The sequence below is a fragment of the Hippoglossus stenolepis genome, chromosome 23 (genome assembly GCF_022539355.2).
Source record: "Hippoglossus stenolepis isolate QCI-W04-F060 chromosome 23, HSTE1.2, whole genome shotgun sequence".
In the NCBI taxonomy this organism is placed as follows: domain Eukaryota; kingdom Metazoa; phylum Chordata; class Actinopteri; order Pleuronectiformes; family Pleuronectidae; genus Hippoglossus; species Hippoglossus stenolepis.
In genome coordinates this window covers 3,962,851-3,985,150 of record NC_061505.1, presented here as the reverse complement: position 1 = coordinate 3,985,150, position 22,300 = coordinate 3,962,851, and the positions used below count along the sequence as shown (strand labels likewise).

At 41.3% G+C, this 22,300-nt stretch overlaps 3 protein-coding genes across 5 annotated transcripts; 2 read left to right on the top strand and 1 right to left on the bottom strand.

Annotated features, from left to right (window-relative positions):
* Window positions 1–11,970, top strand: aadat (aminoadipate aminotransferase). Of its 3 annotated transcripts, none has more exons than XM_035148669.2 (15): window positions 1–138; window positions 962–1,033; window positions 1,470–1,638; window positions 2,754–2,886; window positions 3,148–3,222; window positions 3,327–3,536; window positions 3,771–3,836; window positions 4,011–4,093; window positions 4,757–4,853; window positions 5,540–5,601; window positions 5,714–5,778; window positions 6,257–6,363; window positions 7,022–7,123; window positions 7,346–7,405; window positions 11,831–11,970. In XM_035148669.2, the coding sequence occupies exons 2-14, from the start codon at window positions 967–969 to the stop codon at window positions 7,385–7,387; spliced, it is 1,278 nt and encodes a 425-aa protein (XP_035004560.1). In that variant the 5' UTR covers window positions 1–138; window positions 962–966; the 3' UTR covers window positions 7,388–7,405; window positions 11,831–11,970. The 3 variants fall into 3 exon arrangements, with proteins under 3 accessions (XP_035004560.1, XP_035004561.1, XP_035004559.1); XM_035148670.2 differs by lacking the exon at window positions 1–138 and adding an exon at window positions 354–456; XM_035148668.2 differs by lacking the exon at window positions 1–138 and adding an exon at window positions 414–562.
* mfap3l (microfibril associated protein 3 like) lies at window positions 11,918–17,622 on the top strand. Its single transcript, XM_035148671.2, is given in 3 exon segments — window positions 11,918–11,939; window positions 11,942–12,229; window positions 15,537–17,622. Coding segments are annotated over 3 exon segments (1,272 nt in total). The 3' UTR covers window positions 16,499–17,622.
* A 1,947-nt stretch (window positions 17,623–19,569) lies between these two features.
* LOC118102937 (fibrinogen alpha chain) lies at window positions 19,570–22,278 on the bottom strand. Its single transcript, XM_047338899.1, has 3 exons — window positions 20,950–22,278; window positions 20,712–20,857; window positions 19,570–20,212 (listed from the first exon to the last, which is right to left on the bottom strand). Exons 1-3 carry the CDS (start codon window positions 21,083–21,085, stop codon window positions 19,871–19,873), a joined length of 624 nt encoding a protein of 207 aa, XP_047194855.1. The 5' UTR covers window positions 21,086–22,278; the 3' UTR covers window positions 19,570–19,870.
* Between the last annotated feature and the right edge of the window lie 22 nt (window positions 22,279–22,300).

Here is a 22,300-nt window from a genome sequence, read left to right as displayed (position 1 = left end):
GTTAGCGCGAACAAGCTAAGCTAGCAACACGGAAGTTGTCGTCTTCTTTCGCTCTTTCCAGTCGCTCCACAGCCGACGGTTGGTCGCTCTCTACCGGGGAAGAACTAACCGGTGACGGCCGAAGCTAACTCTCCACCGGTAAGAGTTCACAGCCATGTTCTTTCATTTGGTTATTACTAACTAGCTACATGCTAACTCCTATAATAACAACATGTGAAGGGGGAAACTAGCTGTAGTTGTGTTTTAACGCTTGGGTCATGTAGTTCTTTCCACGTGGCGTGCTAACTGGCTACCATGCATATCCACATTTGAAATACTACATTACCCAGACGCCCCGTGGCGCCTAGTGTCGGGGCTAATAGCCTGAGCAGCAGGGGGCGGTGTGCACTCGAGCACGTTAGTTGGCGACTCGTCAGTAAAAACGCAGAAGAAGAGAATCAAACCACATTACGCAAGGTCGGTGGAACAGCTGAGCGTGACCCAGTCAGTGTCGTAGTTTACGTTAAATAAAACAACTTTTCTACGTAAAGATTCACGCTCACGTGGTCGCAGTAGAGTCCTGGTGAGTGTGAGGCCTGTTTGTACTCGAGTTAATTCACTTTAACTCGGGTTAACACGAGTCCAACACGACTCAGATTAACCAACATGCATAGTTTTACTTGTACATGAATTTATGAATGAAAAGCAGCAGATATCAGTGGCGGTAAACATGGCATCGGTACTAAACTACCCTGGATCTGTGTTTACAGCAGCGTCACTGCTCCTGTGGAGTTTCTGCACCTGTTGTCACACTTTAAGATGTTTTAAACATTGTGTTTAGATGCAGACACATCATCAGTGTGCACTTATCCTCCATCTTTCTCAAACCAGACAGACCTGGTGTTTCACTGTGAGCCTCAGGAACAGGTGCAGCGTCGATGGGTTTCGTGCACTAAACTATTTTCTCTGCCTCTTTCTGCAGGAATCATGAATTACGCTCGGTTTCTGACGGCTGTTAGTGCGGCTAGAAAACCCTCTGCCATCCGGATGCTGAGTGAGTGTTTCTACTGCTTTACTTTACATGTTCCATCTCAATACTCAGAGGAGTTAGTAATAATAAATCTTTGTTTCTATAGCACTCTTTTAAAAGCAGAGTTTACAATGTGCTTTGACAGCAAATGCAACAGTATTTGCTGAAACTATTAATGTTTTAAGACCAGATTTTGACTCGGGGACCTTCCTCCAGACAGATTAGTTAATAACAGCATGAGCCACCTTAAGCCCCTTATTATGTCAATTAAAGTTGTGCTGCAGGGCTTAATGTTCTCAAACTAATCTTCAGTTAAATTGGCACAGAACTGAATTGTTTGTCTAGGTTACATGATTCCTGCAAGTTTGTTTTTCACACTAGGATGTTAGTGCTTCAGCTCAAATCTGTATATATGTATATCAACTCAAATCTCATCTTCTGTGTCTTCCCCTCTATGAAGCTGAGCTGCAGCAGCGGTCACCTCCGACCCTGATCTCATTGGCCGGAGGAGCGCCGAACCCCAACACCTTCCCCTTCGAGTCGGCGTCCATCACGGTGAAGAATGGACAAACGGTCACCTTCGATGCCACAACGATGAAGAGGGCTCTGCAGTACTCCGCTTCGAATGGGTAAGAGAACTAAACAGAAATCCACACACTCTTTCATAGCATCAGTCAGAGTTTTAATGAAAATACATTTGAACGGCCAAAGTGAGGCTACACTTGGGGATTTGAGAAATTAAAAAAACTTATAAAATTAGCTCTGAACAGCAGAGTGAGAGACCTGTGCTGGAAAAGCTGAACTCATCAGTGTCAGAGGTGTTAATGAGAATTGTGGCCCTCTACATTAGTAATTAAAATGAAATCGTTTAAAATATATATCCCACTTTTACTTCTCGCTGCATCAGAATCAAATCTTTTCCAGCCGAGTGTGGAGCTTATCTTTTTACGACCACCTCTGTAAACTTTGTGGCTTCAAGTGACTCGTTTCACAGGCTGATTTGTTGACTCTGAGTAATCACTGATAACAGATATCAGTAGAACCAGGGGCGTCGCAGCAGTGTAGGCAAAGTGGGCAATTGCCTGGTTCTCCTGTGTTTGTGTGTGATGTGATCGAGATGCACTTTGTTTATGACTCTGATAATAAAAATCATTTGAAGATTAAAATGAGGTTTGGTGTCTTGTGTTTTATTTGAACCGGGGGGGCGTTGTTCGATGCAGGGCCCCCCAGCTCCCTTTTGACTGGGGCCCTCAAAGTCATGTGCAACCACTCCAGTTTATATTTGCGTTTACATGCCTGTGTCTTTGTATTTATCTGTGTCGCATTGTACAGTTGGATTTTTATGTTTGTTTGACCTTTTTCTACCGTGTGCAGTGTTTTCAATATGGGTTATCTGCTTATTATGTGTAGTATGTATTCATGAGGTACTGTTTTATCTGCTGTCGTGTTTTAATCGTTGTCAGTTGGTGTACAGTTTGTTGGTGTGTGTATATAATGGATATAATTATTGATATGAGCTTGTTGTATTTCAGGTTGCCTTGTAGACATAGCTAGGGACAATGGATGAAATGTAGCTTATTCAGCGAACTCCAGCTCATTTACAGTATTTTGTCTGTTGGTTAATTAGCACTGTCCCGATCAATTTGAAATGATCCTGCTTCTGAGAAGTCTGGACATCAAATCCTACAACTGGTTATTACTGTATTGTGCTGTAAGATTTTAAAAACCTTCCATCTCTGCCTAGGATCCCAGAGCTGCTGACGTGGATGAAGAACCTGCAGAAAAACCTCCACAATCCACCGTCCGCCAACTACACCGTGGAGAACGGCCAGATGGACATGTGTGTGACCACAGGCAGCCAGGAGGGGCTCTGTAAGGTACTGACACCACCAGCTGCAAACACTTTTTTTTGCCTAATGGATTTGTTTGAATACTGATGACTGCTCAACAAATTGCACCTCTGGGATAATGTACAAATTCTTGATGTCTGTTAGCATACAATGAGCTAGATATATTTTGAATACATAAATGTTTTAACTGGTAATATGCTTTATAAATCGTATTGTGTTACATGTTGCTTTAAAAGAAGTCCTCATGATTATTTTGACTTTGAGTCTTCACTGTTTTTTGGCCTTTAGGTGTTTGAGATGCTGGTCAACCCTGGAGACAACGTTCTGCTGGATGCGCCCACGTATTCAGGGACACTGGCAGCGGTGAGAGCTCTAAATTTTGAAAAGTGTATACTTGTTTTAATGACGACACACCTACAGTAACAGAAGCTGCATCAGTCTTGTGACTTGCTGCTTTTACTCTGTAGCTTCAGCCACTCGGTTGCAACTTAATCAACGTTCCCAGTGATCAGCACGGCATCGTACCTGCGGCCCTGAAGGAGGTCTTGTCTCGGTGGGACCCGTCAGAGGTCCACCAGCCCGGCAGCACCGCTCCCAGAGTCCTCTACACTATCCCCAACGGAGGAAACCCCACCGGTGCCTCCATGACGGCTCAGAGGAAGAAAGACGTGTACGAGGTTTGTCTCCACCTGTAAAGTTAGAAAACAGACGCAGAAATGTTTAAACCTCAGAGTCAACGACGTCTTCATGCACACACTGCATCTGACTTATTTTATGAATCACTCTGAATCTGAAATGTATGCAAAGCTGTCAGTAGAACACCGACTCCTCATTAGAGCTTGTTGTGAGGCTGATTTCCCTGCAGATTCAGTCTATCATTTTCTATTAACGTGCTCTGGTCTTTTTAATAGCTGGCCAGGCAGTACGACATGCTCATCATCGAGGACGACCCGTACTATTTCCTGCAGTTTGACAAGGTACAGAGAGTTCACTCACCTGCTGTTTGTCTGAATGTGCTTTTACATGACAAATTAAAATAAGAACATTAGTTGAGTTGTCTCTTAATTGTTACTTCAAGGTCTGATCTCACTGATTTAAGTTGAATTATTATGAATTGAGGCCACAGTGTGACTCGTGTCTTTGTTTGGCAGCCGTGGACTCCCACGTTTCTCTCTATGGACGTTGATGGGAGAATCATCAGGACAGACTCTTTCTCTAAGATCCTGTCTTCAGGGTGAGTGTCTGTGTGTATTTGCTTTTCTTAAATGCCATGTGCATGTGACTCTGCTACAGCAGTGTTTGTGTGCTTCCTGCAACTGGGTGTGTTTTTCCAGTTTAACTTCAGCTGGGAATTAAACTTGTGTGTGTGCAGGATAAAGCTGATTTTATTATAGGAAAGAAGGCTTCTCTTGTATTTCTCAATAAATAAGATCTTCATGAAAGCTGTGTGTAATCTTGTGCTGCCTGATTGAATTAAAGGGCACTGTTGAACCTCAGTGGATGTATGTGCTCTATTGAGCCATTCTGGTCATTATTTTAAGTTGCATTATAGCATGTTTGCAAAATGTACATCTTAATGTTTAACCACTTGAATACACTTCTAGATATAAGACATTAAAGTGCATTTTCAGTTTTTGTTTTTAAAAGTAAATGTTTTGCAGATGCATGTTTATTAGGAATTAAAATCTGCTTATATGCATTTAGTCATGAAAATTGAGTGCAGTGTAAGAACAGACAAGCAATGTGTGAAGTCTGTGTATAATAAAGAGCCTTGTGCAGGTAAATGTTTGTGGTTCTCCTCAAGGGTCATGTTGTAGAGTTAATAATTAAAGTAATGTTAAATATTACACATGATTCTGTGTGGGAGATATTTAATGTTTTCCTGCATCTGTTTCAGGCTGAGGATTGGTTTTGTGACGGGTCCCAAACCGCTGGTGGACCGGGTTGTGCTGCACATCCAGGCCTCAACGATGCACACTAGTACCTTCACACAGGTGAATCAAGCTTTAACTTTACTCCACCACATCCTGGTCTTTTCACCATCACCAAATAAACATTTTGAATTCCTGGTTTCCCTTGCAAACCTCTTCCTGATTTCTGTTATTTGATATTCAGCCTGTGTGGCAGCCTCCATCTTGTTGGCATGCAAATGTGCTAAAAGCAAATAAGTACTGCACCGGGCAAACCTCTGAGGCTTAGGGGTGGGGGAGTCTCTGTATTTGTGGAATATTGTTTTAGCACAGCCATCACTGATTTGTGTGCCAGATGCCGGTCGCACCCACCAGGCACGCCACATTCAAACCAACACGAGCAGCGACTGTGTTCACGCTACAGCCGAAGCCAAATTATTGGATTCATGAATTAGAAGCACCTGCAGAGGTTTTGCTAAGAAAGGAGGATTAATTGGGATCAACCAGAGACTTGCTGCCCTTCTCTGATTCAATCCCTGCCTCTGCTTTTTCTATCTAATATGGACTAGAATGTAGATAGAGACTCAGAAATGTTCACATGCTGGTAAACATTTTTTCCCACCACTTTTAGAGCAGATTTGATAAAGGGGGCTCACTTTCTTTAACGTTACAATATGGGGTGTTTTTCCTCAAGAAATAATGCAGAGATCTTGAGTGAATCTGCATATTGTTTTGTTTTTTTTATAAACCCGTCTCCTGTGTCCTTTCAGCTCATGGTGTCTCAGCTGTTGCACAGTTGGGGTCAAGATGGTTTCCTGCAGCACATAGACAGGTGTGTATCTCGTGACACGTTAAGAAATAAACTGTGAATTATAGCGTCAAATAAACGATGCAACCTCTCCTGCTGTGATGAATAAAACTGTTTTATTTCTTTCTTCTCACAGGGTGATTGAGTTTTACAGCAAACAACGTGACGCCATGATCACCTCTGCAGACAAGTGGCTCAAAGGTTTGTTGTCTAATTAGGACTTTACCTATAAAACCTCAGATTTAAGTTGGATTTACTGTAAACTGACAAAACGGTAACTTATAACCACAGCATGACAGACCTGTCAAAGTAAAAAAAAATACCTGTCATTTTAGGTAGTTTTTTTTTATCACCTTGATAAGGTGCTCTTAGTGTAATTAGTATTTTAAGTTGTAAAACAAGGTGAAAAATCATGATTTACAACTGAGACTGATTCCTGATAGGTAGCGTGTGTCGGTGGGAGCTTGATACCACAGCTCCATCCCATTAAGCTTAATTCTTGTACAATGGGAGGGGAGATTTTTATTTATTCTTTGGTACAGACGGTATTCATGGATTTTAGCAATGTGACTTATGGATGTTGAATCTTATGGCTCTTTTCCTTTTTTAAATGCTGAGTCAGAAAACACCCTGGCTTTCCCTAATGTGTGTGTGTGTGTGTCTGTGTGTCTGTGTGTAGACGTTGCAGAGTGGCACACTCCATCAGCAGGCATGTTCCTGTGGATCAAACTCAAGGGCGTTGCTGACACCCAAAGGCTCATTATGGAGAAGGCGCTGGAGAAAGAGGTCAGAATTCACAAACAAATCCTGTGATTGAACTCTTTAAACTCCAGGTTCACACGCCTGCTTCACTCTAACGTGCAAATAACAGGTACCCAGAATGCATCTGGGTGCTTTTGCCTCTGTTTCTCTGTCGCACTGTTTGTGAGCAGATGTTTTATACGAGGGGAGATTCTCTGTGTGAATAGAGGGAAAGATGGTGCATGTATAGAAGCCATTGTGCACTGAATGAGTGGGTTTAGCTGCTGAGTGTTTCCCCTCCTACACACACTGTCTGTAAATCCCTGTGAGCAAATGGCTGATTAGCCATGTTTAAACGACTGGGTACAAGCAGGCTTTTCCCTGCACAGTTGGTTTCTCTCTAGAGTCCAGGATATTTAAACCTCCACACACGACACAGTGGAGACTCTCAGTAATCGTTGGTGCTAGGATGAGGAGGGACAACACTTAGAATCTGTAATTAATTCTGTTTGTGCTTTATCTTTTCCACGCAAAGCTGTAATTACTGTCTTGTGGGCCTGAAAGATGTTAAAGGATGTTCTGGGAAATGTTGTTCGTTTGCTTTCTTTCTGTTCTCGTGACTTTAGATGCACAAAAAGGTTGACTGTGTAAAAACTGGTGAAAAGAGATATGTGTCGTTGAGTAACAAGTGTTTGTGTTAAAGGTTCTGCTGGTTCCTGGAGGCGTCTTCATGATCAACAGTAATGATCCCTGTCCCTATGTCAGAGCGGCTTTTTCTCTGTCTACTCCGGAACAGATCGATGAGGTACAACCACCAATCATTACTTCAATATCTGTCCATGAAATGTCAATCTTACATAATGCAATCCTGTTCACATTATATTTATTCTATATAATTTGTTTAACATTAAGTTGTTTCTTTATTACCTTTTATTGATTTTTTTTTACCTTCCCTGTTGTCTCCTTCATGGGACTAATACAGGATTATTTTATTATAACTGCCACTAACGTCTCAATTCTTCAACAGGGTTTCAGACGACTCTCTCTACTCATCAAAGAAGCTCTGTGATGACTGTTCCTCGTGGATGTAGGTTTTCTAACTTCATTTTAATATATTTTAATATATTTCCTGCCTGACTTTAAACAATGAAGACACTAAGAATTGTTTTTAAAAACATGATGCTCACTACTGAAACGTCTTTGGATCAATGAAGACTCGCTTGAATCATGGCTTTGTAAACCTCTATTTGTCCTGTACAGAAAAGATGTCTTATCTTTCATCTACAAAAAAGTAAATAATGGCTTTTAATTATCCTGGATTTGGTCTTTTGAGTTTCTATGTTTTTGTTCTGAGAACTCAAAACAGAATTATTCCTGATGAAATGGTTCGGATCACAGACATTAAATAAACATGGAGGTGGTTGAGATGCATTGGCATCACTTTTAGGGAGCTGGCATGTCGTCCATATTTAGATGCAGTCTATGATTGTAATGTGAGGTGATTTCCTGGTTCATGGATTTGCAGAATACAGAGAAACCAACGCATTGGCCTGGTTCTATTGTTTTTTTTTTTTTTCCTCTTCCAGTAATGTGTTTGTGTGAAATTTAAAATGCATTGATGGTTTTATCTTTCCTGCCTTCATTTTGATTGAAACAAGCTTTGAGCTGCTGCATCAGGGGGCCTCTTTGTTTCCTGTTGACCCTGGAAAATTCAGTTCAAGTCAGAAAAAACAATTCTCATTTTCATCTGTTTTGAAACTTGCATGGTTGGAGTTCGTGCTGACAACAGAGGCCGTCTGTTGTTGGAAACTTTTCTTTTCCTTTGTTCAGACTTCCTCCCCACTGTGTGAATATGCGGCACTCAGAGAACAGTGTGTGCAACTCTCACGAGTGTTTGTGTACAAATGAAACATTAATCTGTGAAGGGTGAGGAGATAAGCAGCTTAGGAATCAGGAGTTTGCTCCACTTGCTGCAGTAATACTTAAACCCTCAGGTTAAGGATACAATTCCACATTAAAAAATATACATCCAGATCCCTGGATTTAAATTTTCCCAGTAAATGCTGGAGCAGTTACAACTATAGCAATACCTTATATTTTATGAACCAATTGTTTGTTTGCATGTACAACTTCAATGCAAAGATAACTAGTTACTAGAGCTGGTAAACTGAACCAAATGTTAATGCCACTACCTCTAAACCAAGGGTTTCCTCACAGCAGTCTGTTGTGGAGAAGATGCAAACTTCAGCTCTGAGCTCGGCGCTGCTTTTCAGCTCAATTACTTGGTGCTGATGTTTGTCGGTCAGCTCCTGGTGCTGTTCATCAAATATCTGTTTCTTTTTGTTTACTTTTCTATCTCTTCAAATGCCTGAAGAGGTTTTGCACGTTCAGATGTCGTAGCAGTTTTTGCTCTTGTAGATTAGAAAAGTAGTTTATTTTTTTGGGTTATGTGCACAAACGATAAAAACCTTTGCCATAGTACAAGGCTCCTTCACAGATTCTCCTTCTGACTATCAGCGGCACCTCAAATCTAGCCTGTGTAACACTGTCAGGATGTGATCTTCCAGTTATGCTGCTGTTTTTACGGCTCTAGTGGAGCTGAAGTCTGGCCTTTTGTCGTCCCTTACATCACGTTTTATTAAACGGAATGTAATTTCTCCAGGATAGTGTGATCTTGATTTTACTGACACGTAAAAGCTACTCTTGTTTTGTTGACCCTGACTCTAACCTGACAGACCAACACCACAGCCACTCCCTTAAGTAGCCATAGCCCCTAAACATACATGGAGCATTATTGGCTCTGGCTGTTTGCTGAGGCCTTGGTGCAGAGTGTCAATTTCAGACTTGAACTGTGGCTTCAAGGTCAGTCATCAACTGTCTAACAAACAGCCTCTACAACCTGGATTGCCCTGACGATATTTGAAGGGGCTTTTGTTCAGTTATTTCCTCCCAGGAATCTCTTGTGTAATCCATATTTCCTTATTGTTCCAAAATAACTTTGTTTTGTGCTGCCCTGAATCCTGCTGTGACTCCTCCTCACATAGTCCAACCTTTTTAGATTTAGATAATAAACACGGGAGGGGATGGGTTGTGACCACAGGCCATTTGCATGTGTGCATGTTTTAATGCACGTGCACAAAAATAACCATTTACTGCACCACAAAATTAAATGTATTTACACTTCACCTTAATGCGAGTGAGGTTTTCAAGCCAATGACTCTAACCAAAGTGCATTAGTCAACTATATTAGATCAAATTACAAAGTGAAAAGGCACAAATGGAGCAACAAACCTCACAGGGATTATCATCAACCACAGTTCAGGAGTTGTTGGAGACCGAGAGAAACACGACTCCAAATGAATAAATGTACAATGTCAACAGGACATGTTAATAAGCAACTTTTGGCAAATGTTGTTCGTCATAGCGAGTAACTTATTACAATAGCTCCAGCTTTAAAGTGGGGTAAGACATTTACGGAACTTCTGATATTTAGTCTCTTCCTCAACATTTTATATAATTTATTTTTTTTGCCCTCTGTGAAGCACATTTTAAAGCTAAAAGCTGTTATATAAAAGTTATGATTTGTAACTGTTTCCTATTCTCTGCCTTCATTTTTAACTCTAAAAACACAGCTGTGAAGTGTTTTACATACGTTATTGTTTTATAACTGTTTCCTGTTTGCCTTCATTTATTTTATATTTAACTCGTAAATCAGATTTTATTAGTGTTGTGAAAGGTGTTATATGACTAAAATTAATTCTAAGTGTATTATTATTATTATTATTATTACTATTTAAAATTCATCTCGCCGCCTCGGCTGTTCCAGCGACTCAGCCCTGCGACGTTTCCTCCGTGCGTCCGCAGCTGATCCGCAGTTGATCCGCAGCGCAGAGCGACGCGTCGCGGTGACATAGCGGTCGAGCAGCGGCCAGAGGAGGATGCAGATGCCGGAGAAATGAGCGACGACGCGTCGACTCTGGTTCCTCTCACCGACGCCCGCGTTCAGACAACGATGGACCACGATGTGAGTAAGAGAACCGGCCGCGGTCACCCGGTTATTTGTCGGGATTTAGCGCCTCGTTTAGCCGCTAACGTCGACGCCAAGTTGTCCGCGTAGCTGCAGCTGAGGCGGGGGGGGTAACGTCACCGCGATGCTCGGGTGTGAGTCCAAGTCTGTGTCCTCACGACTCCGACTATTACCCGCGTTAATGTCCTTTTTAACCTTGAGCCGCACATTGAACGACGTTAGCTCATCACTCGCTAAAGACGCTAGTGCACAGCAAACAGCTGAGGCGGATCTGGATGGGTCCCTTGATGCTAAAACCAACCAGCACATAGCCGGGTCCCGCGCCTTTCCTACGCGTTAAACGGCGCCGCAGTAACGTCAAAACCCTCCAATACAAACGAGTATATACATTTAATCATCTATTTTATATTATGCATGTGTTTTTGTGGCTCACGCGTGGAAGCTCACGATGCTAAATTCGTTGTTTCCACGTCCCCACTGCGAGGACGTGGTCCAGAGATTAGACGAAGCCCTGCACCGCTCCGTTATGTCGTGGCTTTGTTTTCATGAGAATCCAGATGTTAACGTGGAGGAGGAGGAAGCTGCTGTTTGTTGTCACGTAACAGCTGGTTCCGTTCAGGATTAGTGCCAATTGGAGATATTTGTGTTGTTAGGACGAGAATCCGTCATTGAAGACCTGACACTGGTGTTTTATTTTATTATGAATGAACGTGATCAAAATGGGAATAAAACCACTTTGCTCCAGTTAAAAGTCTTGAACAACCAAACAGGACAAGAAACTGATAAAATGCTTATTTTAGTTGACAAATCAATGAATCCTCTATTAGAGAACAGGATCACTTAAAAGTATTAGATATATATATTTAAGCATATGTACAGATATAACCTCTGGTGTTATAGGGAATGATGAATGATGCGATAATTGATTGGATATTAAAATTAAATTAGCCCAAATGGTTTAAGTGATTTTTAAATTGTATTAATTTCATTTGTTTGAAGAACTGAAAGACACTTAAAAGACTAAGAGACACACAATGATTAAAGCTTGAATGATTAGTTTGTAACGTGTGTTAATTGATAGAATTTAATATGCAACTCTCTGATTAATCATTGAAGCAACTTCTTTGAGGATAGATGCTAAATTTGCCTTTTCCAAATGTGACATTTTGCTGCTTTTCTTGGTTGTACGCAACTGTAAATTTGATTAATTTGCATATTAAACCAATTTGGACGTGTCACCTTGGACTTGGAGGTGTTACAATGGGCATTTTTGTTCTATTTTTAGATGTTTTTTTTATCTGACAAATGATTAATTATTAATGAAAAGGGTCTTAAGTTGCAGCCCTGTGACATTCAAGAGCCTGTTACACAAACGGCCTCCGTATCAGTTTATTCCAGCCTCTGGGCATCAAGTCCCGAACAGGTACATGTTTTGTCCTCTGCCGACTCATTAATAAATGCCATAAATCCCTTTCTTGTTTTCAGTGAGATCCTCGGAGCCACAGAGCCAAAGACCAAATTGCCTTCTACTGTCAAGAGATAGCCAGTGTGCAGGATGGAGACCCAGGAGGAATGACAAGTCTCTTCCCCATCGCTAACACTCTGAGAAAATGCACTGGAGCGGCGCAGACGTGTTTGTGGTCCTGGTGTCCCTTATCGCCTCTCACACCACCGGGGCCTTATCTGTGGACGTGGATGGAAACGGCACAGAGACCAGCAATGGGACAGATGGCGGATTTGTCCCAGTGGCGTTCACTAAAGTGAGCCAGATAATTGCCCGGGAGGGGAGCTGTGTGCAGATTGATTGTAACATCACCGGAGAGCCGTTCCCCAGAGTTCTGTGGTTCAACTCCCATGGCGTCCGTCTGGACACGGAGATGAGTGGTGAGACAGATTGTACTGTTACTTTAAATCTGGTTTCCTGTTCTCTTTGTCACCAGCACTGTCAGTCACTCAATTATAATTGAATGTATAGATAAGGTGTCAGGTTTGTTCTGTACTATCAAGTTGATATCAAGTCATTACAATAACATGCATACTACAGTGTTACCCCCAAGGAAGTGATTTAGGGGAGGTGGTAAACCCCTTGATCCCTTTATTTAGTAAAACATTGCCTAATAAAATGGTATTTCATTTATGAACCTGTAACTTTGCCCCTTTTCTTTGAATCTTAATGTTTTATTCAGAAAAGTGTGAATGATTAGTAGAGATAGTTCACTTCTGCCGGATACAGAGCGACAGGAAAGACGTAGAAGAACAAGGGGTAGAACGGCAGCATCAACGTTTGATCTCAAAGTCTTGCTCACAGGTTTCTGGACGACTCAGTTACATCCTCTCATATTGAACGTTTACCGGTTAGATCCACAAACTCATTCAGAAGTTCCGTTGTCTGTTTTCAAATCTTCAACTCACTTCAGAAGGAATGCGGAGGGAAGAAGGGTTTGTTGTTTTGACGCTTTAGTTCTGATCCGACTTGTTGAAACCTGCATTGTTCTTATGACCCACAAACAGCGTCTTTACCGTTCCGAGCTTTCCCCCCTGGGTTACACTCAGGAATGTAATTAGGCAGTGGAAGACTTTATCACTGAGTGAACTACTACCTGCTGTCAAACAGTTGTTACTTAAAGATCAGATTTACTAACCTGCACTTGCAGATGTTTATTTCTCCGGCTCCTTGTGTTTTTTTCTTACTAACTTCCTCGTAGTATTGGAAAGAACATCAATCTCATCACATGAGTCAGTGGTGAAGGTATAATTAGATTCTGGCTTTCTGGTAGAGTGTTGCTGCTCCTCCTGACGACCCACTCATCTCCTCCAGAGGAAACCAGAGTGGGAAATTGATTGTGTTAAAGCAGTAAAGAGGGCGGCAGAAATGTTTTTACAGTCTCGTCCAGACCTAAGATTTAGAGACGCCTTCTGTGATGTCTGTCCATCGTACTGCCACACTGTACAGACAGAGTTGTAGCTTTCTGTGGATAAATGCAGCTCTGAAAGTCAACACTTTTTATTTAGAAGTCAGTGAAGTTCGTTGATTAACTTGTATAATCTTGTATCTTTGAAAAGGAAGAGTTTCATTGTTTGAAGCATGATTTAATTACATTTCATCCACGGGAAAACCTCAGCAGATAAAACTGAAGCTGTAGACAATGATTTTTTTTTTAAAGAAGTAGATTTTATATTTTGGGAATTGTGATTATTCACTTTCTTGCAGGGAGTTGGATAATATCAGTTGGAGTCTCATGTCTGTATGATTAAAAATGAAGCTACAGCCAGTTAGCTTAGCTTAGCACCAAGACTAGAAACAAGGGAAATAGCTAGCATGGGCCTTTTTTAAAGCTCAGTAATAAAGATTTACATCACAACCTTTTGTGTTTTTACTGAGGGTTTTGTGCCAATAAATAAATCCAAAAAGCACAATACTTTCCTTCTGGTTTTATTTAGAATAATTTCTTGTTTTTTTTAATTTATTCATTAATGCGTTACAAACTCTTCCTCGCTTTTCTCTCACTCATTAGCTGTTGTCTCATTCGCTCTATTCTCGCTGCCTGTTTTTCTGAATCACGCCGGGTTAATCTTATCCCCTTGATGACCAAAGCAAAATAATCAGGGCAGAAAGGTTTAGTGAGTTTCACCCAACAAACTATAGCCAGGCTGCACACGTGCTTGAATCTGTACATGTGAGGGTATTTAAACCAGCAACAAACGTAGGCCTTGAGCTGGAAAACACATCACTGTAGGTGTTGACTGACAGGCAGTGCTGGTGACAAATCCTTTTTCAAAAACGTATCTTACTGGTTAACGTTTCCTCACCTCAGCCACAGTTTGAGTTATGTGCTGGTTTATTGCGTAGTTCCAGATAAATAAGACTCTGACACGGTGTAATCATGTTTATGTTTTCTGAATATATCAACTCTTTATGATTTCCTTGTGTGTTGGAGCCATAGTCTGTTTATACATTTAGACATAGACCCCAAGTGCAGAAGTGCCTGGAACTTGTACTCTCTCTAATGACCAGCAGAGGGCGACTCCACTAGAATAATGTCTCTTTAAACATCTTCAAAATATACAATTATATCCCCCACACACACACACACACATTTGGCTCAAATCCTAGAAAAGGTTCGACAAAATTGTGAGATGGATTGTTCTTGTTTTGATTTGCGAGTCAAACTGAGCCACCACCTGTTTTAATATGCAAAGCATGGCAGGTGTAACAAGGACACTGCTGCTCTCTGGACATGAAGACCATGTTCAGTCCTTCAGTCCAACAACATGAGCCAATGTATCAGAAATCAAATATCCGTCATGCACTAATCGAACCCATACTTAATGTAAAGTAGACATTTACGTTGCAGAGCCAGAGTTTGAGATCATCACAGACAGGCTTAAATATGAGATGTACTGTACAGACAACTCCTCTTGGCCAAAAGACTTATTATTTTTTATTGATTGATAATGATGTGAGCCAAAATGGTGTGTTCTCGAGTTGTTAGCCTCCATAAAGAGTCAGAACAGTGCAAATGTAAGCAAATCTGAGAGAGAGCGAGTTCCTGCAGCTGCAGAAACGCTGCAGAGGAGAATTCACTGCGGCGTCACTGAGCACAGAAACAGATGCATTAAGAGAACTTTGACTCTCGAGTGAGTCACTTAGTGGGCAGTGACTTTTCATGTTTTTAGAAGCAAGTTATAAATGTCTCTGGTACCATAATCAAAAGAACAAAGTTTAATTTGTTCAATAAGAAAGATTTTTGAGAAGTTTCCCAAAAAAACTTGGTTTATCGGTTGTATTCTTTTAAGTTTCTGAAAACAGCCCTGAATTATCAAAATAAAAACCATAACCACAAAGCTAAGGCCTCTGTCCTCTGCCTCAGAACATTGTACACTTTTGAAGTCATTTGTTATGTGCATTGCAAAACGTGGTGGTTATGTGCTGGCATGCCAGGAGATTTCTCTTAACTGCCCACAGGGTTTGTTCTTTACATGGTTGTCTATATAAAATACAATTTTTTTTTTTTTTTTTTTAGGATTAAATGGAAACTTTACATTTTTGTTTTCAGTATTTCGTTCTGACTGTTGGTTTTATTGGTTATACATTTATTGCTGAGATCTCAAAACATGAAACATCTGTCCTTCAGGCTAAACATTCTGCTCTTCCAAATGTTTCATAGCCTCCGTCTGTTTGTCTCTGTAGGTGGGAAGTGGTGGCTGTTGGACAATGGCGTCCTCAACATCACCAACATCGAGTTTGCAGACCGTGGAAAGTACACTTGCATGGCGTCCAACGTGTACAGCAGCTCCAACTGCACGGTGACACTGCGTGTGGTAATTACCAATGGTGACATGGGTGTGTACTACATGGTGGTGTGTCTGGTCACCTTCACCATCATCATGGCCCTGAACATCACTCGCCTCTGCATGATGAGCAGCCACCTAAAGAAGACAGAGAAAGCCATCAATGAGTTCTTCCGCACCGAGGGCGCCGAGAAGCTGCAGAAAGCCTTTGAGATCGCCAAGAGGATCCCGATCATCACCTCGACCAAGACGCTGGAGCTGGCCAAGGTGACGCAGTTCAAGACCATGGAGTTTGCGCGGTACATCGAGGAGCTTGCTCGCAGCATCCCGTTGCCCCCGCTCATCATGAATTGCCGCACCTTCATGGAGGAGATCCTTGAGGTGGTGGGCGTGGAGGAGATGAGGCACACTTTTCTCAGACAAGGACCGGAGGGGCGACGGGAGGTAACGGGCATAGTCGCCTCCATAGGGGGGAGAGATGTCTTCACCATCCTGCAGGAGAGGGAGAGGGAGAGAGAGCGAGGGGAACGCAGCGAATCCCCCGCCGCTGACTCGGACAACTCTTCAGTCCAGGAGCAGCCGCAGCACATAGCCATCCAGGTGTCGGTCCACCCGCAGCTCGCCGCCGAAGGTTACTGCAGCATTGAAGCACCACCACAGCCAGAGGCCACACCCTCCTCACCTCCCCCCTGCTCCGACACACCGCCCGATCCTCTTAACCCTGAGGAGCAGCCTCAGCCTCAAGCTCAGCCCGAGGCTCAGGCGGAGGCTGAGGGCGAGCAGAGCGCTGAACAGGCCTTGCCCGAACCAACGGCAAATATGACCGCTCCCTGCCAGGTGTTTTACGAGAGCCATGTGTGACGAACCCCGGAGGAGCAACGAGTTACCCTGCTATGCATTTTCACTTGAAGACAAGAAAAGGTCCACAAGCATTTTTAATTTCACATTTTGGAGAAAAACAATCATTTTTAATTTATCTTTTCTGAATGGAACAATCTATGAAAACCTTTGTAGGCTGTTCTACTGAAAATAAACCACAAGGTTATCAGACTCATGGGTTTTTCTCACTCTGGTCCTTTCATGCTTGAATGTACATGGGAGGGGGAATCAATGTTCCTATTAATGTAATAAGCAGAGAATTGTAAAGGAATACTTCCTGTGTTGAGATTTTCATAGCTCAGATTATTATTTAAACACTTCAGTCTCGAGGGGAATGATTTTTTTAGTTTCTTATAGTGCTAGGCATTTTAAGACTAACTCCAGAAATCTGCCTCAAGCTGCTCTGCGTGACGTTATTTCCAAACCCTCCAAAGTTCAGCTTCCTTCATGTGTTAAACAACTCGCATCCAGCCACTGTCGCAGCCGAGCCGATGTTATTGTAAAATGTCCCACTCACCTATAGATGCATGCTGGACAGAAACACAAGATTTGAAAGTTTGGTCACAATTTCATGATTGTACGGCCTACTGTGTTTCTATAAGTTACAAGTAAGCCAGGCTAAACCTCTTGAGTGTACAGTGTATTTCAGCATCGGGTCACACACCCCTCTGATAATGAGTCTCTGTTTCCTTTGAAATATTTTGATTACAGTATTAGATTGTTACCCATTGTGGTGTGATTTTTGTTCCTGGGCTAGTTTAAGTGGTTTTTAAAGAAGTCGTCTTGTCTTCTCTCTCCTCAGTAGAGACGAGCGGATTGTTTTCCTCTGTCATGTGCTGTTTGAGATTTTTCATTTGACTTCTGACCTGCTCTCCGCATCGTCTTGCTTCTGCAGAGGCTTTAACAGTACAGTTGCATGTGAACGTGGACAGTGGAGATGTTTCACATCTTTCTCTGGGGCTAAGATACAAGGACTTCTTTTTCTTTGCTTGGCTGAAAGTCCAGTCCATTATAGAGATGAACTGGACTCTGTTCTTTTACTGGTGCTCTCGAGATGCCTCTTTTTTTTTTGTAGTGGAATAAAATGGAAGTGCTGTGTTTAAAAATGTTTCCACAGTTTGGCCTTTTTTTTCATTTAGCTTTTTGGAGGATAAATGAGCCTTTTTCACTCATGCTTATTTTATTACAAAGCAGGATCAGAAATGTCTGAGACAACACTATCTAAAATTCTGACATTTACAGAAGAGCTGAAGAGTCAATGGGCAAATTGACAAACTGTTAGACAATTTTTATAATTACTAGTTAAGAAGCTAGTCACAGCTTCTCAGATGTGAGCTTGTTTGTTTGAAATTTTAAAATTTGAACAAAATCCATAGTGTTTGTTTTTTGTCCAACCAACAGGTGCCTTGCATAAACAATCGAACCTACACAAACTAATGCCTTTTCATTAACAAAGATGCAACAACTTTTAACTTTGCCAGCAAAGAACCGAAGATCAGATCATTTTGAAAGGAATTTGGTTTGTATGAATATCCTTTTATCATGAAGCCGAAGAAGTGGAACCTTCGGAAAGAGACGACTCAGGTTGATCACACAAAGCCATGAATGATGAGGTGACAGGACATGGACGTTTTTCATTGGCTGTTAATCAACAACATACCTATGACTTTTTTTTACCAGATTTCCAACGACATGCTAACCTATGACTTTTTTTTACCAGATTTCCAACGACATGCTAACCTATGACTTTTTTTTACCAGATTTCCAACGACATGCTAACCTATGATTTTTTTTTTACCAGTTTTCCAACGACATGCTAACCTATGACTTTTTGGACGACACTAAGCTATGACCTTTTTTTTACTTGGCTTCAAACGACATATTTTTATCATGTTTCGAACAACATACTAATCTATGACTTTCACCAGTTTTTGAACGACATGCTAACCTATGACTTTTTTAGGTGGTTTAAAACGACATGCTAACCTATGACTTTTTTAGGTGGTTTGAAACGACATGCTAACCTGACTTTTTTAGGTGGTTTGAAACGACATGCTAACCTATGACTTTTTTAGGTGGTTTGAAACGACATGCTAACCTATGACTTTTTTAGGTGGTTTAAAACGACATGCTAACCTATGACTTTTGTAGGTGGTTTAAAACGACACGCTAACCTGACTTTTTTAGGTGGTTTGAAACGACATGCTAACCTATGACTTTTGTAGGTGGTTTGAAACGACATGCTAACCTATGACTTTTGTAGGTGGTTTAAAACGACACGCTAACCTGACTTTTTTAGGTGGTTTGAAACGACACGCTAACCTATGACTTTTTTTAGGTGGTTTTAAACGACACGCTAACCTGACTTTTTTAGGTGGTTTGAAACGACACGCTAACCTATGACTTTTTTTAGGTGGTTTAAACGACACGCTAACCTATGACTTTTTAGGTGGTTTAAACGACACGCTAACCTATGACTTTTTCATTATGTCGTCCGAAATATGAAAAAAAGTCATAGGTTACCACATCGTTTCGAAAAATTCTAAAAATAAAAAGGTCATATGGTATGGCAAATGACTAGAAAGTTACAGGTTAGCATGTTGTCCGAAATATGATTAAAAAAGTCAAAGGTTAGCAAATTCTTTGAAAAATGATTGGTTGGTATGTCGTTATATGAAATAGTCGTAGGTTATAACGCATGTCATCCGAAATACCCCAAAACGTCATAGGTTAGCACATCGTCCGAAAAATGACAAAGGTTAACATGTAGTTCAAATTTGAAAATAAATAATCACGTCTTTGGAAATATGATTTAAAAAATCATAGTATATTAAAAGGCACAAAACGACATGAGCAGCAAAATAAAAAAAATCAATTTGTAGTCATTAACTTGATTAGGAATATTTTTGACTAAACATGCACAGGTAAAAAAAGGTGTAACAACTTTTTGCCAATTCAATTATGAACCGATAAATTAGTCACCCGTCTATCTTAAGAGCCTAATTTAGGGAAACATTGAAATCTAACAGGGAGAAAGACAAGAAACTCAAATATTCGAATGTGAAAGTCTTTACTAACATGCATAAAATTAAATTTTCAGTTACTAAAAAGACTGGATAATAGGGTGTGTATGAGGTGTTTGACATTTGTTCTAACTGATTAACAGTTAAATCATTTATCAAGTTTACAGAAGCAGCACAGCAATGGAAATCCATTACAGCTGTTTTCTAATAAATAAAACTGTTGAGATGAGGTAATATGAAACTCTGACCATATCCGTGGTAAACAAAACAGGAACTGCAGTTATTTGAATTGTCCTGTTAAAATGGAGGAGAAACACCTTTTCAAAAATGTTCACTGCAAATCTGAAAGTTCAAGAACCTCCACGTCTGCAGAGTCCAGCAGCTCCTCCAGACCTAACTCATTCTGTCCAATGTCCTCAAACTGGGTCAGCAGTTCTCTCTGGACCGCTGGGATGCTCCTATATTCTGCAGACGGGGCCGGGCTCATAACAGTTTTCATCAAGACGTGTGCAGTGTCTTCAGGAGGTGTCGCGGCTTTGTTTCTCTGGTTGACGGCCTTGTTCATCTGGTCCATGTCAGTTTCAAGTGTCTGATAACTGGGGTGATCGACAGTGAACGGTAGCGCTGACCGACACGACCCGTGACAGGCTCGGAGCGTCATGTCGATGTCCACCTGGTTAGATAAGACAGAACGTGAGGTGTTAAATATACAACACACGAAAAAGACACGCACAGAGAATCTGCTGCTGCATTGTTCGTGTGCGAAAGGACAACATGACAGAAAGTACGGACCCAATTCTGGGAGCATGTACATACAAGGAAAAAAAACAATAGTCCTAAAACTAAGCCCTGGGGTACAACACATGAGAGAAAGTGATAATCGGAGGACTTGTGATATGACGACCTTAAAGGTTGCATCAGGATATTATTGTTCATGGTGTTGACCACAGTGAATAGATCTTTGTTGGTACCTTGGTTAAATCCTCTTATAATACATATGTTGGCACTTTATTATGATAAAATAATTAAGGACTTGGTTCATTCTCTTGGAATAATGAGGAAATGTGATGAGTTGACAATGAGATCTGTCTCTTGATTCACAGAGAATAAAAACCTAAGACTTGATTGAGATGAAACTTGTCTCTGTTTTTCGGCCCGTGAACTCATCTCACCTCCGTTCGATACAAGTCCTCAATCTGCTTCCGGACGTCGCCGTGCAGCTCTTTGAGTTGGTCCGACAAACTGGTCGAGCGTTTCCGTAGTGACGTGAGAGTTCGAGACAATTCCTCTGCGCTTTCCACAAACTTCAGCTCTGAGACTGAACACAATAAAAACAGCATTATTCAGCCCGCATTGATTTATTTACTGACTTTACTTCGTCCAGCAGAGCGAAAAAACAAACAGTCTCACTGTATCTGTTGACTATAACTCTGCGGTTTGAGTTGTAGATTTGAGTCATCGCCGTCATGGACGTCTCAGCTGCATCCTCGTACAACTTCCCCGTCTTGCAAACCTTCCACAGTTTTCTGTCCACATCACTCTCCATCTGTGAGATCAAACCCTGCAGTCTGCAGCCAGACGGGCACTTAGAGACCTGTGGACGAGGACACAAGGTGAACAAGGACTCAAGTCATCTGCGCCGGCGACACCCTGTGGCCGCAGGCATTTGGCATTTGGGTTGTCCGTCCGATTCTTGTGAATGCGATTATCTGGAAAACGCCTCGAGGGACTTGCTTCAACTTTCGGTACAGAAGTGATTAGATCTCAGTGGGTAAAGGTCACAGTGACCTTATAAGTAGATGGAAACTGCCTCCGCCAACCAGTGCAGTATTTCTAGTTTTAACTGAAACACAAGAGGATAGAGTGACGTGTGTAATTACTGCTTTACTTCTGATAAATGCAGTTTTGTGTGTTTGCTTGTTTTTTTACCCAGGCGTCATCTGAACACAGAGGCACGTCTGACTCTGCTCGACACTGTGGCTTTCTGTTTCTCTGGGTTTGACTGACGGGCTGTCGGCCATCTTGTTTCTGCTGCTTCAGCCTCATACACACTGTGGAACCAAACAGAAAAACAAAAATTAAGACTACCCCCTTCAGTTCAGGGCCTGTTAACCTTCAACAGAGCTCCAATTCAAACAAAACGTTATTTGTGTGCATGTTTTTATCTTGTCGCTGGGACATCTGGAAAGGGCAAAGATCTTTATTGATTTTTTGTTATTCAGTTCTCGTTAAAGTTGAAAGTAGAAAAGGACACGACCTCACACATTTCAACAGAATGTGTTTCATCTTTCTACCATTTCTCACTTAATGAGGAACATTGTCACTTTCATGCTGCAAACTTACCCGGAGAAAAAACAGAAATTAGTCTAAATATTTTTGCAATGTCTGTCAGAACATAACAAAAAGTGCCTTTGAACATTTGTGAAAATGTGTAAATGTCAGTGATGCAACAGTCTTAAAAGAACTCAGTAAATTTTTATTGTAGAAAAAAGATTTAGCTCACTGCGAATGTATGAGGTTGAACCACATTATTAAATTGTCTAACAACATAAAGCTTAAGTTATATGAAGGACCAAAGTGGATCATTTCTAAATACTGTGTTGGACACAGTAGATTTACACACTAAACAAGTTAGTTACATTCAGTTGAATAATCTTTACTGCACGCAGGAGAGTTTAATTTAGATTAGCTTTACAATGTTGTCAAATGAAAACCTCCACGGGGGTGAATACGTTTTCATTTGTCTGCAAAGCTCATGAAA